A 13,386-nucleotide genomic window follows, 5' to 3' on the forward strand; every position below is an offset into this window, starting at 1 on the left:
GTTGTAAATGTGAACTGGTGGATCGACAAGATAATGAATTATAAAACTCTAAAGATATAGCCTACACTAAGATATATTTGTTACTAAATGAATATAGTTGTTTAAATTAATATACTATTAAAAAAAATACTTTTGACTCAATGTTCAGCACGAATCATCTCATTATATGATTATGCTTGTGGAGCGTACATAACTTTACTGATAATAACGTATCTTCCTCTGTATTTTTTGTTTTATCTATGTATTTATTTTTTTCTTTGTCTTATATAATTTCTGTATTCATAATGTCATCCAATGTTACATTAATTGTTGAATGTTAAGTGTTTATACTTGCAATAATAAAAAATAAAAAAAAGATAACGTATCTTTGTGAGATCGCGATGAACTAAGATGAATGACAGCTTTTTAGTGATTTATGTATGTGTATATATGTTCCAGTAAATAAAACAATGCTCATAATGACAACAACAACAGGCTACTCGTGACAAAGTTGCCCATCTGTATCTGAGGGCAAGCTCTAAATGGTAGCTTACAAGTTGCAAATCATTTAACCATAATTACACAAACGCGTTTACGAGACGCGATGCTTAAAAGGCAATGTCAATTGGCTTCGAAACGCCCTCGTGCCAAGTAGTCTAAGATTTCCAGTAAATTGCCCTAAACATGGAGCAAAATTGGCAACAGAAGCATCACACTTGGCAGCGACTTTAGAAACTAAATAAGCCATAATTCACAGCACCCCGCGCGCAAAGTCTGGAAGGGTCATAAAACGCGTCCCGCAGACCCCCAGCGGTGCCGCAGCTGTATGTTTGTATATTCAAGTGCCTCGAAATTATACGATTACATTCTTCTTGATAGCCTATACCTGCCCAAAAAGGACTTGCAAAGGGCTTTCAAGCTCAGGACCAATAACCTACCTCGTGATTAAAAGAAAGAAAAGGCATAGTTGCAAAATCACTGCGTGATTAGAGAGAAATGTTTTGACAAATGTGCTTGGGAATGCATGCATGCGTCTGACGTGCACTTAAAAGACATCGCGTTTACCTGCTCTAAGCGCTCCTGCAGAGTTTGGAAAGACCTGGACAGGTCCCGCGTTTGTCGCATTGTCCACGCTGTAAATATGGCACTGCACACGGCCAGGGACAGCGCGAGCACGGCCATGAGCGACCAAACCAAGCGCAGTGTGCGGATCCTTGGTCTCCTCTGGAGAATTCGCTGCATTGTTGCGCACACGGGTCGTTTACCGTTCTGGAGCTTCCACATCAATCATTCTGTCCATATTCCACGAGAACATCTCTGAGCCTCTCTGGTAGGTCCCATGCGCGAGAGCTTCTCCAAGTCCGAGCGCAAATGCAGCTGTTGCAGCGCGGTCCACGCAAACCTGGTTGCAATCGTTGCGAGATTAACCCAGCAAATCAGTCGCCGCTGTCAATGCTTTGCTATATGCAGAACTGTCTGCGTTTATTGCATAAACTGGCTCGAATGGAACGGCAATATTCCTGTGCAGAGAGTTGACAGTAGCGCAGCAACACTGTGTGGTTTGGATTTTACTCGCATCTTACGGAGACCTGATTCTTTGGCATGCATTCCTCGTGTTCATCATGGTCTATCTAAGTCCATAAGAGGTGTCATTTCAAAGCACTTCTGCGTCCATGTGCTCAAGTATGCACTGCAGGGAAGTGAGTCCTGCACAGCAGTGGAAAACAGATTTCCTTCCCCCCTCGTGCGGTGCCAAGTATTCTTATTCTGCAGCGAAATCCTATTTAGCTCTGTCCTGCCTCAAATCAACAAGTGCGCTTGTCCGCGTGTCTTTTTCTAGAAGACTGGTTGTTCTCTAAGGTTTTACAAAGTTTGACCATGGAGTAATAGAGTAAAGAGCGCCGATTAAATTATCACCGCACCGAAATGCTAAGAGAAAATGTATTATAAGAAAGAAAATAGCTGCATAAATTCAAGGGGCAATTAGTCTCTCTTCCGATTCAAATTAAACCAATCTACACTCTAAAAAATGCTGGGTTGTTTCAACCCAATGTTGGGTCAAATATGTTGGGTTAAAAAGTTAATTTAAAAATTTAACCAAAATTTAACCCAACAGTTGGGTTAGTCCAAATTTTCCCCAACTTTGGGTTGAAACAACCCAGCATTTTTTTTTAGAGTGTACGTTTTTATGTAACCGACTTATTGACCAGTTATTAAGACTTATGACCAGTCTTGTACAAATTAGATGACCAACTTCTAACACTAGTCTAAGCATTTATGCAATCAACCACATGCACTTTCATAACAAAATTTATATTATTTTTGTAACATGAATCAGCTCATAAAACCATGCATATAGTAGGCATATAAATACACTTTATGTGCGTGCTCCGTCGCAGGGGTTATTCAAATATGAACCTGTACTACCTTCAAATGACATGTAAATTGTTTTTTTTTTTCTGTCAGGACCATTATCGTCAAAGACGATTGACAATTAGCATACAGTTTGGATTGGCGGTATGGTTCTGTTCTGGGCAAGAACTCCCTGCGCATCCATGCAGCCTAGCATGGATGAGAGCAGGGCGAGCAGCAATACCCCCCAGGGTGAACAGAACTAACATAAATGTATTGCAGATATTGTTAAAGTTCAATCATTTTATGTAGACATTTTAGAATTAGTTTGACTCAACGAGAATCAGAAGGCTGAATCCTGACTGACAGAGGAGGAGCTGGGGATGGAGGAGGGTAATTAGCTATTGAGCAATGCAAAAACTGCTGATAATACTGAGGGACCTTATATATGAATGCTTGGATAGGTGTCGTAGTCCCATAGGTAGATGAGGATCAGCTGAAGGTCAGCTGATGCGAGCTTGACTAACGTGACCCATCCAAAGTGCACACACACAGCAGTGAACACACACACCCGGAGCAGTGGGCACCCATTTATGCTGCGGCGTCCGGCGAGCAGTTGGGGGTTCGGTGCCTTGCTCAAGGGCACCTCAGTCGTGGTATTGAAGGTGGGAGAGAGCGCTGTACATTCACTCCCCCCACCTACAATCCCTGCCGTTACAAGACTCGAACCCGCAACCTTTTGGGTTACGAGTCCGACTCTCTAACCATTAGGCCATGTCTTCCCCATATCTTTGCATCCTAATGTAATATTTTGTATATGACAAACAGCACAGTCTAATCATTGCTTAATCATTTCCTAACATAAATGTCAATATTGTGAAGATGTGTCTAATTTTGCTCTCCCTTTTCCCTTCCAAAAATCCCAAACAACTGGATGGTTCCCTGGCAGTGTTTTGACTTATTAAATTTTTTACGAAACGTTGGCCTTCAATCGGTTGAGCATTTAAAGGATTAAATGAAACAACATATGCACGTCACAACTGTTGTCTCGGCTGTTTTTAACATTGAAATACTACTTGAATTCCTCAGTGAAGTGCACTGGAAAAAAGTCCTAAATGTGGTATATCGTTAATGCCTTCTCCGGGTGACCACTTGGTGTCGCTGTTGCCTAAAGTGTGGTAAGTGCAACATGTAGTTGGCGTATCAGCAGCTTGGAAATGTGGTGATCTGCAGGCCAAATGTGAATCCTGCTTCCAGTTACGATTAATCTTATGGTCATTGATTCAGAAGTGAGCTTTGATGGCATTTACTGTGTTTATTTTATGATTACTCGTGCATAGTTTTGTTAAACACTAATCTAGATCACAAAGTTTAAAAAGCTTTGTCAAGTAAAAACATATGAAGCAAAATCATGGACAAATGTACTTTTATCAGTGGCCTACAGAACAACAGACTCCACAGTACATTGGAAACAGCAGCTTGTAACAATGTAACTTTTTTTGTTGTTGCCATCTTTACAATGAGGCTACACAGATGTTCTCTAAAGTGCTACAAAATAACAGTTCCACCCTAACAGGTCATAAAAATGTTACTAATTACTAACTAAATTTAGAGACTGAGGTACTTACGGGTTGTATGTTGTTCACACTTATGATGTATTCAGTAACAGCACAAGATTTTCTTGCCAAATACCTTTTGGCAATAAACATCAAATATCTGGTTACTAAAAATTGCACACAAATAATCTACAAGGCAAAGTAAACAATTCAGAAAAGCAAAATCCAAGCATGGTTTCACTAACCAATAACAAATAGGATTTAGCTAATTGTAGTGCATTATTCTACTTTTAGTGAGGTTATGACTGGTAACAGTTACCAATAGTTAGTCAAGAAAACTATGTGGCTCATATCTGTGCATGTGCAGCGTACACAGACACATCTTCATGTTCTAAGTGGCTGTGAATCTTGTGGACCGATCAGTTCTTCATATATTACAACATAGTTTAAGAACACTATTTGTGTATAATTTTAGATCAAGTGGTTTGGTGAGCGAGACCGACTAGATGTTCAAACGTACAAATAAATATTCAAATGTACAAATAAAATGACACGTTATATATGGCTAAATACTCAATTGACTATTTAAATAGAACATCTAAGAACAACAGTTCTAAATACATACCATTGTAACAGCACCATCTGTAACAATTTCACTTCCCCTCTTTCCACTAGCAGAAAAATGATTATGTCATAATATGCCCAATATAGACGTGTTCCCTAATAACACAACAGTACACTTCTGAATCTTTGGTTAGGCCAGACTTCCCAATTTAAATGTGTAGAATGAATCAATGTGTAATGCACTTTTTGAGGCAACATAAATAAGCAGCATCTTCTGTCGGTTGTTCTCTGCAATAATGCTCGTCTATATCACCTCATAAAGTTGCAGAAAATGTATGTAGGATATGAGCATGGTTACTTATTCCATTTTAACTGGTAGTTTACGGTCTTCCTGTGCTTATCAAACAGCTTGTTACTTGTGGCTCTGGTCAGGGGTTGATGGGGGAATCTATGTGCTTCAAAATTTAAAGGTCCCCCTGGGCCAAGTGTTCAAGGGCATCGCCCTCACAGCGCATGCAGTGATAGCCGAGGTCAGAGGTCACATCCCAGCAGCCCTGCTTTAGGTAGAAGTCAAGAGATGATTTGTTCCAGTCCAGCACAGTGAAATTCAGCTGGGTGCAACCAGCAGCCAGACCAAGCTGAGGGTAATCATAATCACAAACATGTCAAAATGTACACAGTCAACAATAATCTAATTCTCAATTTGTTAACAACAGATTCCTTGCTAATGCATTATGATCGTGTGCCATATGTTGCTAGTATAAATAAACACCCCTCACCTGGGAAACTTTGGACATCAGAGCCTTGCCAATGCCTTTCCCTGGAAATACTCACAGAAAATCATTAATCAGTCAAAGGGCTTATAATTTATTTTCAATTCAAATAAACAAAAGCACACAGTGTGGTTTCCTTACCTCTGAACTCTGGCATCACATACAGATCCTCCATGTACACCGCCCGACCTTTCCATGAACTGTATGTGTAGAAGTACAGAGAGTAACCAACCTTGGCGTGACCTGTAAAGAGATATACATGCATGAATCAACTCCGTCAGCTTGATGGCTAAAATAAAAAAAAAAGAACACTAATGTTAACACTAAGGTAAACACAAAACTCAAACATACCAGGCAAACAATATCAAGTTGTAAAACATACAGTTAGCACATTTAGCCAGGCACTTAAGAGAATAGTTAAATTAAATTACATTTTACACTCTGGCAGATTGAGATGAGTTTATTTCTTCATCGGATCAGATTTGGAGAAATGTAGCATTGCATCCCTTGCTCAATGGATCCTCTGCAGTGAATGGGTGCCGTAAGACTGAGCTGATAAAAACGTCACAACAATACACAAGTAATCCACACGACTCCAGTCCATCAATTAATGTCCTCTATCCATAATCTTGCTTTCTCCTGTGAAAAAGTCATCTCTGAATCTGAATCGTAATCAGGAGAGAAATATGCACAGATCAAGCACTGTTTTCGAGCAAAACCAGCCCAAAACAGTTCTAAATATGTCGGTGGATTTTACTGTGAGAGGACAGGGGATGGTTTTTTTCCACTGGAGGAAACATTATGGACTTGTATTTGGCCGGAAGCAACACTTTCAAGATAAAAAGTCTTGAAGGATTTGTTTCTTACAAACATGCAGCTTTTCACATCGTAATACGGATTACTTGCGGATTATTGTGATGCTTTTATCAGCTGTTTGGACTCTCATTCTGACGGCACCCATTTATTCACTGGAGAGAATCCATTGGTGAGTAAGTGATGTAATGTAAAATCTCTCCAAATCTGTTCTGACGAAGAAACAAACTCATCTACATCTTAGATGGCCTGCATGGTGAGTAAATGGTCAAATTTTCCTTTTTTGGGTAAACTAGTCATGCATGGATAAATGCCACAACAATATATATATATATATATATATATATATATATATATATATATATATATATATATATATATATATTATACATATATGCTGTGGCAATGTTGCTTTAAAATGGTGTAGAAAATGTATATGTAACTGTGAGGAAGTACGTTCAAAGAGGAAAAAAGGGCAAACAAGATTATGTAACAACTATGCACTCAGGCTAGACATGACACACATGCCCAGATTAGATAACAAATGTGTATCCTACTGCAGGACAACGCAGAAGAACAGCAGATTTTATTTCATGTTGGAATAGGATTGTTGATCCAAGATAAATACTAAATCAAGGATCCTTTTTCTCACCCTCTCTAGACTTATGGTGCTCTGGCACTTCAGCAATAATTCCATGGAAAAAAGGGTTTTTAGAGAATCCATCCTGCTCCAGATCTACAGTAGAGAAGCATGATTGGCTTTAAATTCTTTAAAAAAAGCTTTCAATTCTTTCTAAAGCAGCAATCCACAGAATTAATTATTCCAAGCAAATCATTGTACTTGGTATGGGAGAGATGTAACAATCAGGCCTACCTCTTTGTGTAATCTTGACCTGGTCAGAAGCTTTCTCATACTCTGCCAGTTCCTGGTATGAATGATTTGACAATAGAAAGCGTTTCAGTGACAAGCCACTTTTCTTCACTTTGCAAGCACATGATGCATACATGATGACATTAATATGGTTAAAAATGAAAGAATGACTAATACGCCAATAAAACGTTTCTTATCCGCACTACATCAAGGCAGTCATTTCATCTTGAACTCACATTGGCACCACGTGGACGAAGCACATTTTTGCTGGAGATAACTTATAACCACCTATTGTACATATGAAGTCATATAAAATATTTGAAAAAGAAATTGCACAGAAGAAAGCATGGATGCAATTCAAGCAGGCACAATAGCAAATATTACAGTTTTTATTTAGATTTAATGCATCATCCATTAAAGTATCTTTTGAATTCTATTAAATTGTGTCATAGATGTTTGTTTTCACTATTCTGACATCGGCAAAGTGTTTCATTTTTCATTTCTTTCCATTGTCGCACTCACCAATAACTAACGAGGTTTGTTTTTTAATGCTTTATTAATTCAATACCACAAGAACATGAGGTATTACATATTCACATTCTCAAATTAACATTATCAGCTGCCAGAGAAATGAAAAAAAAAAAAAGGTAGAAAAATACAAAAAGTTCAATGCTTTCAGAACATTACATGTTTTCAATGCTTTTTTGTTTGTTCTAAGAGATTTACATATCATTTCAAGTAACTAACGAGGTTTTAGTAATTAGGTACATCTAATTCATGACGTGACAATGGCCTGCGTAATCTATCTGATGTTCGGCTCCTTTCATCTTCATGATTATGATTATGACAGTAAAGCTGAAGGCTGCTGCACTTTTCCCAGCATTCCAAACGCCGTCCACTAGGCTCAATGACAGGAAAGTGTCAGATTACAGTGTGCCAAATGAATATGGCTTACTGTAACTCTGCCATCAACAACACTGACGCAATTACGTGCGTTACACGTTAAAAAAACAGCAGTGTTTGGAAGATAATGAAAGATTACGCATGCTTCTCTGTGACACAGCAGATCTGTGTTTCAATGTTTCATAAGATTCTAAAATCGTCCACTCACCAGTATCATCCGCGAGATGTCCTTACAGTCCTCGAGCGTGGCGGCCCGGATCGTGAAATCCATCCTCGGAGTGTTTGTCAACGTGGAATATATATTATTAAATGAAAATACGGAAGGGATGCGTTTATGTTGCTCTGACGCTCACGCGGCACTTAGAAACTGCTAAAACAGCGCCATCTGCAGGTTTCCGATGTGATAACGCAGTTCCGTCATCGCCACTCAATAGTATCTTCTCTCACTGGCCATTTATTTATTTATTAATTTTATTGCAGTAAACAACAAGGATTACAGTACGTACAAAACAAACAGTAAAAAACAGTACGTGCAAAACATGCAAAATACCAATCAATAATAAACCACTCGAGGATTAATAGATAAAACATCACAGAAAAAAAACAATATAATATAAAAATTCTTAAGAAAAGGACAGAATAAAAAAATAAAAAATAAACCAAGGCACACAAATAGAAATCCAAGTATATTAGGGACCACTGGCCATTTATACAATTATATGGTAAAGAAACATTTGAACCTTTCATTTTAAAACAGCAGATTAGAGGAGCTGTAAAAATATATTGAGATGGTTTTTAGTACTTATACCGCAAATATATATTCTTAAAGCAGCACTATGTAACTTTTGGCGCTCTAGCGGTTAATAAACAGAACTGCACACATCCCATGGAAGAACATTCCAACCGGAGCTACTTCTCTAAGTTTATGTCTATGGTGATTTACACAGGTATGTGTTACTCCGCAGCGGTGACGACCCAACCAGGCTACAATAGTCCAAATATAAGTACTTATTATAAGTGTACCGTAGTGATTCGGAATAAGACAAATACGCGGTTTGGAAGATTAATTCATGATGTACTCGCTCATTATATACATTTTGCAAATTTTGAACACAGAAAAAGTTACATAGTGCTGCTTTAAGGACATCAAGGCTTAAAATAAAACTCCAGAAAGGTGTAAAATATGTGACCTTTAAGCTTCTGTCATCATTTATTCAACTTCAAATTTTTCCGAACTTGTATGAGTTTCTTTTGATTAAGCACAAAAGATATTTTGAAGAATGTTGGTAACCAAATAGTTGTTGAAAATAATGTGTTTTTTGAACATTAAAGCATGTCAACATATTCTGTTACACCAAATACACAAAACAATGACCTTTAAAAAAGCATCATATGACCCCTTTACCTTGCTGATGAAGTGACTAAACTATTTCTCCCTCACGCATTCCGTGGCTACTTTCCTGAATCATTCAAAGATAACGTAGGCCTATATTCGACTATTATTAATATAAAAGCTGAATAACCTTGAACAAACAACAACGTTTTTATAGAGTTCAAGTCTTACAAATGTAAGTCAGCTGGCCAACATTTATTAAGATAATGGAAGTTGATTATTTTTACGTTTACATTAACTTTAAGAAGTTGTTCACCCAAAAATTAAAGGTCCCGTATTGTCAAAACGGAAATTTCCTGGCTTTTTTTCATGATAACTGAGGTCTAGGCACTATGTAACTACCATATAAGTTTTAAAACTACTGTCAGTCCACAGTAAAATGCACACAGCCTGCATAAAGTAGCTGTGATTTTTCACGAACCGTTGTGACTTCCGTAAAAAGTTGACGTCTGAACTACACAGTCACCGCCTTCAGTCCCCACCCCGAGCACCGCCCGCCGTCCCACTCTCCTTTTGCCAAACCCCCAGACAACATCGCGTCCATGCCATTGCTGAGCAACAACAACACAGAAACATGTCAAGAAAACACTGTTCAGTCTGGATCTGAAACTACATCATTGCACAGTAGGGCTGTGACGGTCGCCGTGACAACCGCGTCACTCTGTAACAAGCATAATACAAAGTTTTGTATACAAGTGTAATAATAGTAACAGTGTTTTATTTAGACTATAAGTCTATACTAATTCACAAATTACCTCAAAGGCCATACACGGCATTTGATCCTATAGATTGGCAGGTTTGAGTACAGAATACAGAAACCAAATACTACATCGCCAATCTGGAATCATTTTCATTCATGTCACCCATCCGCATTTGTACAAGTGTCTTCAAGTTCACATGATCGCAAACACTCAGCTGGTCAGGTTTGTATTTACTGCATTCGGTGTTTGAAAAAACAAACATGAATTACCATTCTGAAACATCCTGTTGTAAGCGCATTTGACAGCAGGCTACAGCATACATGACCCTAGTTACCTGTGGTTGGCCTGGCTGTGCGGCACTCAGAAAACAGCAGGCCAATCAGAAGAGAGGCTCATGAATATTAATAAGACAGGCCAAAATCGACCTGTTCTTTGCAGAACTCCTGAGAGAGGAGCTGTAAAAATATATTGAGATGGTTTTTAGTACTTATACCGCAAATATATATTCTTAAAGCAGCACTATGTAACTTTTGGCGCTCTAGCGGTTAATAAACAGAACTGCACACATCCCATGGAAGAACATTCCAACCGGAGCTACTTCTCTAAGTTTATGTCTATGGTGATTTACACAGGTATGTGTTACTCCGCAGCGGTGACGACCCAACCAGGCTACAATAGTCCAAATATAAGTACTTATTATAAGTGTACCGTAGTGATTCGGAATAAGACAAATACGCGGTTTGGAAGATTAATTCATGATGTACTCGCTCATTATATACATTTTGCAAATTTTGAACACAGAAAAAGTTACATAGTGCTGCTTTAAGGACATCAAGGCTTAAAATAAAACTCCAGAAAGGTGTAAAATATGTGACCTTTAAGCTTCTGTCATCATTTATTCAACTTCAAATTTTTCCGAACTTGTATGAGTTTCTTTTGATTAAGCACAAAAGATATTTTGAAGAATGTTGGTAACCAAATAGTTGTTGGTAACCACTGGAAGAGAGAGAGAGAGAGAGAGAGAGAGAGAGAGAGAAAAAAGGTATTAAACAATGTTGGTAATTCTCATGACAGGATTTTAATTTTTGGGTGAACTAACCCTTTAAACCATTTGGTAGCCTATGATACTGTTCCTTTAAAATGTAATGATACAGTAAACTCTAAGGCCTTTTATTCTCAGGTTATTGTTAAAGAATATGGCTGAACAAGAGGTGTTTTTTTGTAACAATATAAACATGTTTAGATATATAACAAATCCAAAAGTGTTTATAGATCTAGAATCATTGTGTTTTACGCACATACTGTATACTGCCTATCCTTTTTGATCTAAATTCAGTGTTTAGACTGCATATGTAACCGGCTCATAACATGATCCTATAACTTCCCTTGTCAGTATGACATTAGCTCATTAAATTTAAGGCCTACAATAAATAGGCCACACATTCCACACCACAAAGTCGCTGTTCAACTCAGGGGTGTAAACTGCAATTTCAGAGTTTGTATGCTGTTAAATATAGATTCGTGGGCTCAGGCACTAGTTAGACAGACTGGGTGGGGATGCATTCATTTGAACAGTTATATTCAGATTTCGCTCTCAGAAACTGGCCTCGTGCCACTCAAAACAGGTCCAGTGTTGAAGTAACGGGCACTGCTGACTGAACCGTTGTCTTAGGCTGACGCATGATCTTCACATGACGTAGGCCCTATGTAAAAGTTCCAGCCACAAGTAGTGAAACAGTGCCTGCAAGAGAGTGCGTTTCTGTCCATTCAACGGGATGAGCGCGGGTGGGTTTCAGACAGAAACAGCTAATTGTGTTCTATATCCTTGAGTAGGCTGAATAAAGACGTGAGGGCAAGAAAATCTTGAAAGACCATACAATAGAAACTTCAGACTACATCTTCAGACAAAATACCTTAAAGGGGTCATATGACGTTGCTAAGAAACTACATCATTGCACAGTAGGGCTGTGACGGTCGCTGTGACAACCGCGTCACTCTGTAACAAGCATAATACAAAGTTTTGTATACAAGTGTAATAATAGTAACAGTGTTTTATTTAGACTATAAGTCTATACTAATTCACAAATTACCTCAAAGGCCATACACGGCATTTGATCCTATAGATTGGCAGGTTTGAGTACAGAATACAGAAACCAAATACTACATCGCCAATCTGGAATCATTTTCATTCATGTCACCCATCCGCATTTGTACAAGTGTCTTCAAGTTCACATGATCGCAAACACTCAGCTGGTCAGGTTTGTATTTACTGCATTCGGTGTTTGAAAAAACAAACATGAATTACCATTCTGAAACATCCTGTTGTAAGCGCATTTGACAGCAGGCTACAGCATACATGACCCTAGTTACCTGTGGTTGGCCTGGCTGTGCGGCACTCAGAAAACAGCAGGCCAATCAGAAGAGAGGCTCATGAATATTAATAAGACAGGCCAAAATCGACCTGTTCTTTGCAGAACTCCTGAGAGAGGAGCTGTATACCAATCCTTTATCAGAGCCGTCAATTTAAGGCTAATTGTTCGCCACTATATTTCAATTTCTACCATTTTAGTGCTTTTTGTTTGAACTGCACACAATTATAATTCAGTTGTAGATGCTGGCATGGTATTTTTCTTTGCTATTTGCTTTAAGGATTACAATTGTTGTCTGATTGGTCAACTCCCATTCTTGTGGTACTTGTTGAACTTATTTGAGAACTAGTGTGAAAAACGTATGTGTGAAAAAAAAAGAAAAGTAGGCCAGTGTGAAAAAAACACCAGCTTCAAAATTTGGATAAGTGTATGAAATTAACAAACAAAAGATAAAACTCCCTTAAAGTAATGCTAGCCACAGAGTTTAATGTACTCATAAATCCAAAACTGACATTTCAGACAGTTAGGTTTAGGATCAAAACCATGACTGGAAAACGTTAATTCTCTTCTGGGTTCTAGGACTACAAACTAAACAGCTCTATTTGTGCCTGAAATGTCAAGGACATCACTGACGCAAAAGAGGACCTGTGAGTGATCAACAGTTTTATGAAAATGTTGAAGGTGTGGCAACATGAAAGGAGAGAATGGAATATTTTCTTTACGCTGCATGGTGCCCCGGTATAGGCTCATTAGTACCAGGACAGCGCCATGAACCATTATATAACTGACATTAACAACTACAGCTCTTAGAAAACGCATGCATTCATGGAAAAATAGCGGCCCTGACGTCACAACCAGTAGCCTAAGACCCTTTTATACACACCTCATAAAGAACAGATGGAAAAACAGAGGCACAGTCACTCTGCACATGGGATGCAAGAACCTTTATGCAGAATTTGATTGATCCAAACATTAGTGGAAAAAATAGGCATCTTAGCATGTATTTAACAGTCAATGTTAAACAACTTAAATGTACGCTAATTGTAAATGTAAGCAGTGCACAAATAACAACAGTCTACACCCAAAATAACATCAGCTGAAGGTCCACTACA

General features: G+C 38.4%; 1 protein-coding gene across 1 annotated transcript; it reads right to left on the bottom strand.

The window, feature by feature from the left end:
- Positions 1-3,748: 3,748 nt before the first annotated feature.
- On the bottom strand, positions 3,749-8,188 carry LOC107597051 (diamine acetyltransferase 2-like). The gene is made up of 6 exons (XM_016287956.1): positions 8,020-8,188; positions 6,912-6,963; positions 6,690-6,773; positions 5,366-5,467; positions 5,231-5,271; positions 3,749-5,089 (listed from the first exon to the last, which is right to left on the bottom strand). Exons 1-6 carry the CDS (start codon positions 8,080-8,082, stop codon positions 4,916-4,918), a joined length of 516 nt encoding a protein of 171 aa, XP_016143442.1. The 5' UTR covers positions 8,083-8,188; the 3' UTR covers positions 3,749-4,915.
- Positions 8,189-13,386: the final 5,198 nt, after the last annotated feature.

Source organism: Sinocyclocheilus grahami, unplaced genomic scaffold, assembly GCF_001515645.1.
Source record: "Sinocyclocheilus grahami isolate Dianchi unplaced genomic scaffold, SAMN03320097.WGS_v1.1 scaffold227.1, whole genome shotgun sequence".
Taxonomy (NCBI): domain Eukaryota; kingdom Metazoa; phylum Chordata; class Actinopteri; order Cypriniformes; family Cyprinidae; genus Sinocyclocheilus; species Sinocyclocheilus grahami.

Bases quoted from the DNA above. Each gene is read 5' to 3' on its own strand.
- LOC107597051 (XM_016287956.1), bottom strand. From the start codon at position 8,082: ATGGATTTCACGATCCGGGCCGCCACGCTCGAGGACTGTAAGGACATC. The intron at 5,468-6,689 runs GTGAGAAAAAGG...ATCTCTTTACAG, and splicing joins GCACCATAAGTCTAGAGAGG to GTCACGCCAAGGTTGGTTAC. The intron at 5,272-5,365 runs GTAAGGAAACCA...GAGTATTTCCAG, and splicing joins TGTGATGCCAGAGTTCAGAG to GGAAAGGCATTGGCAAGGCT.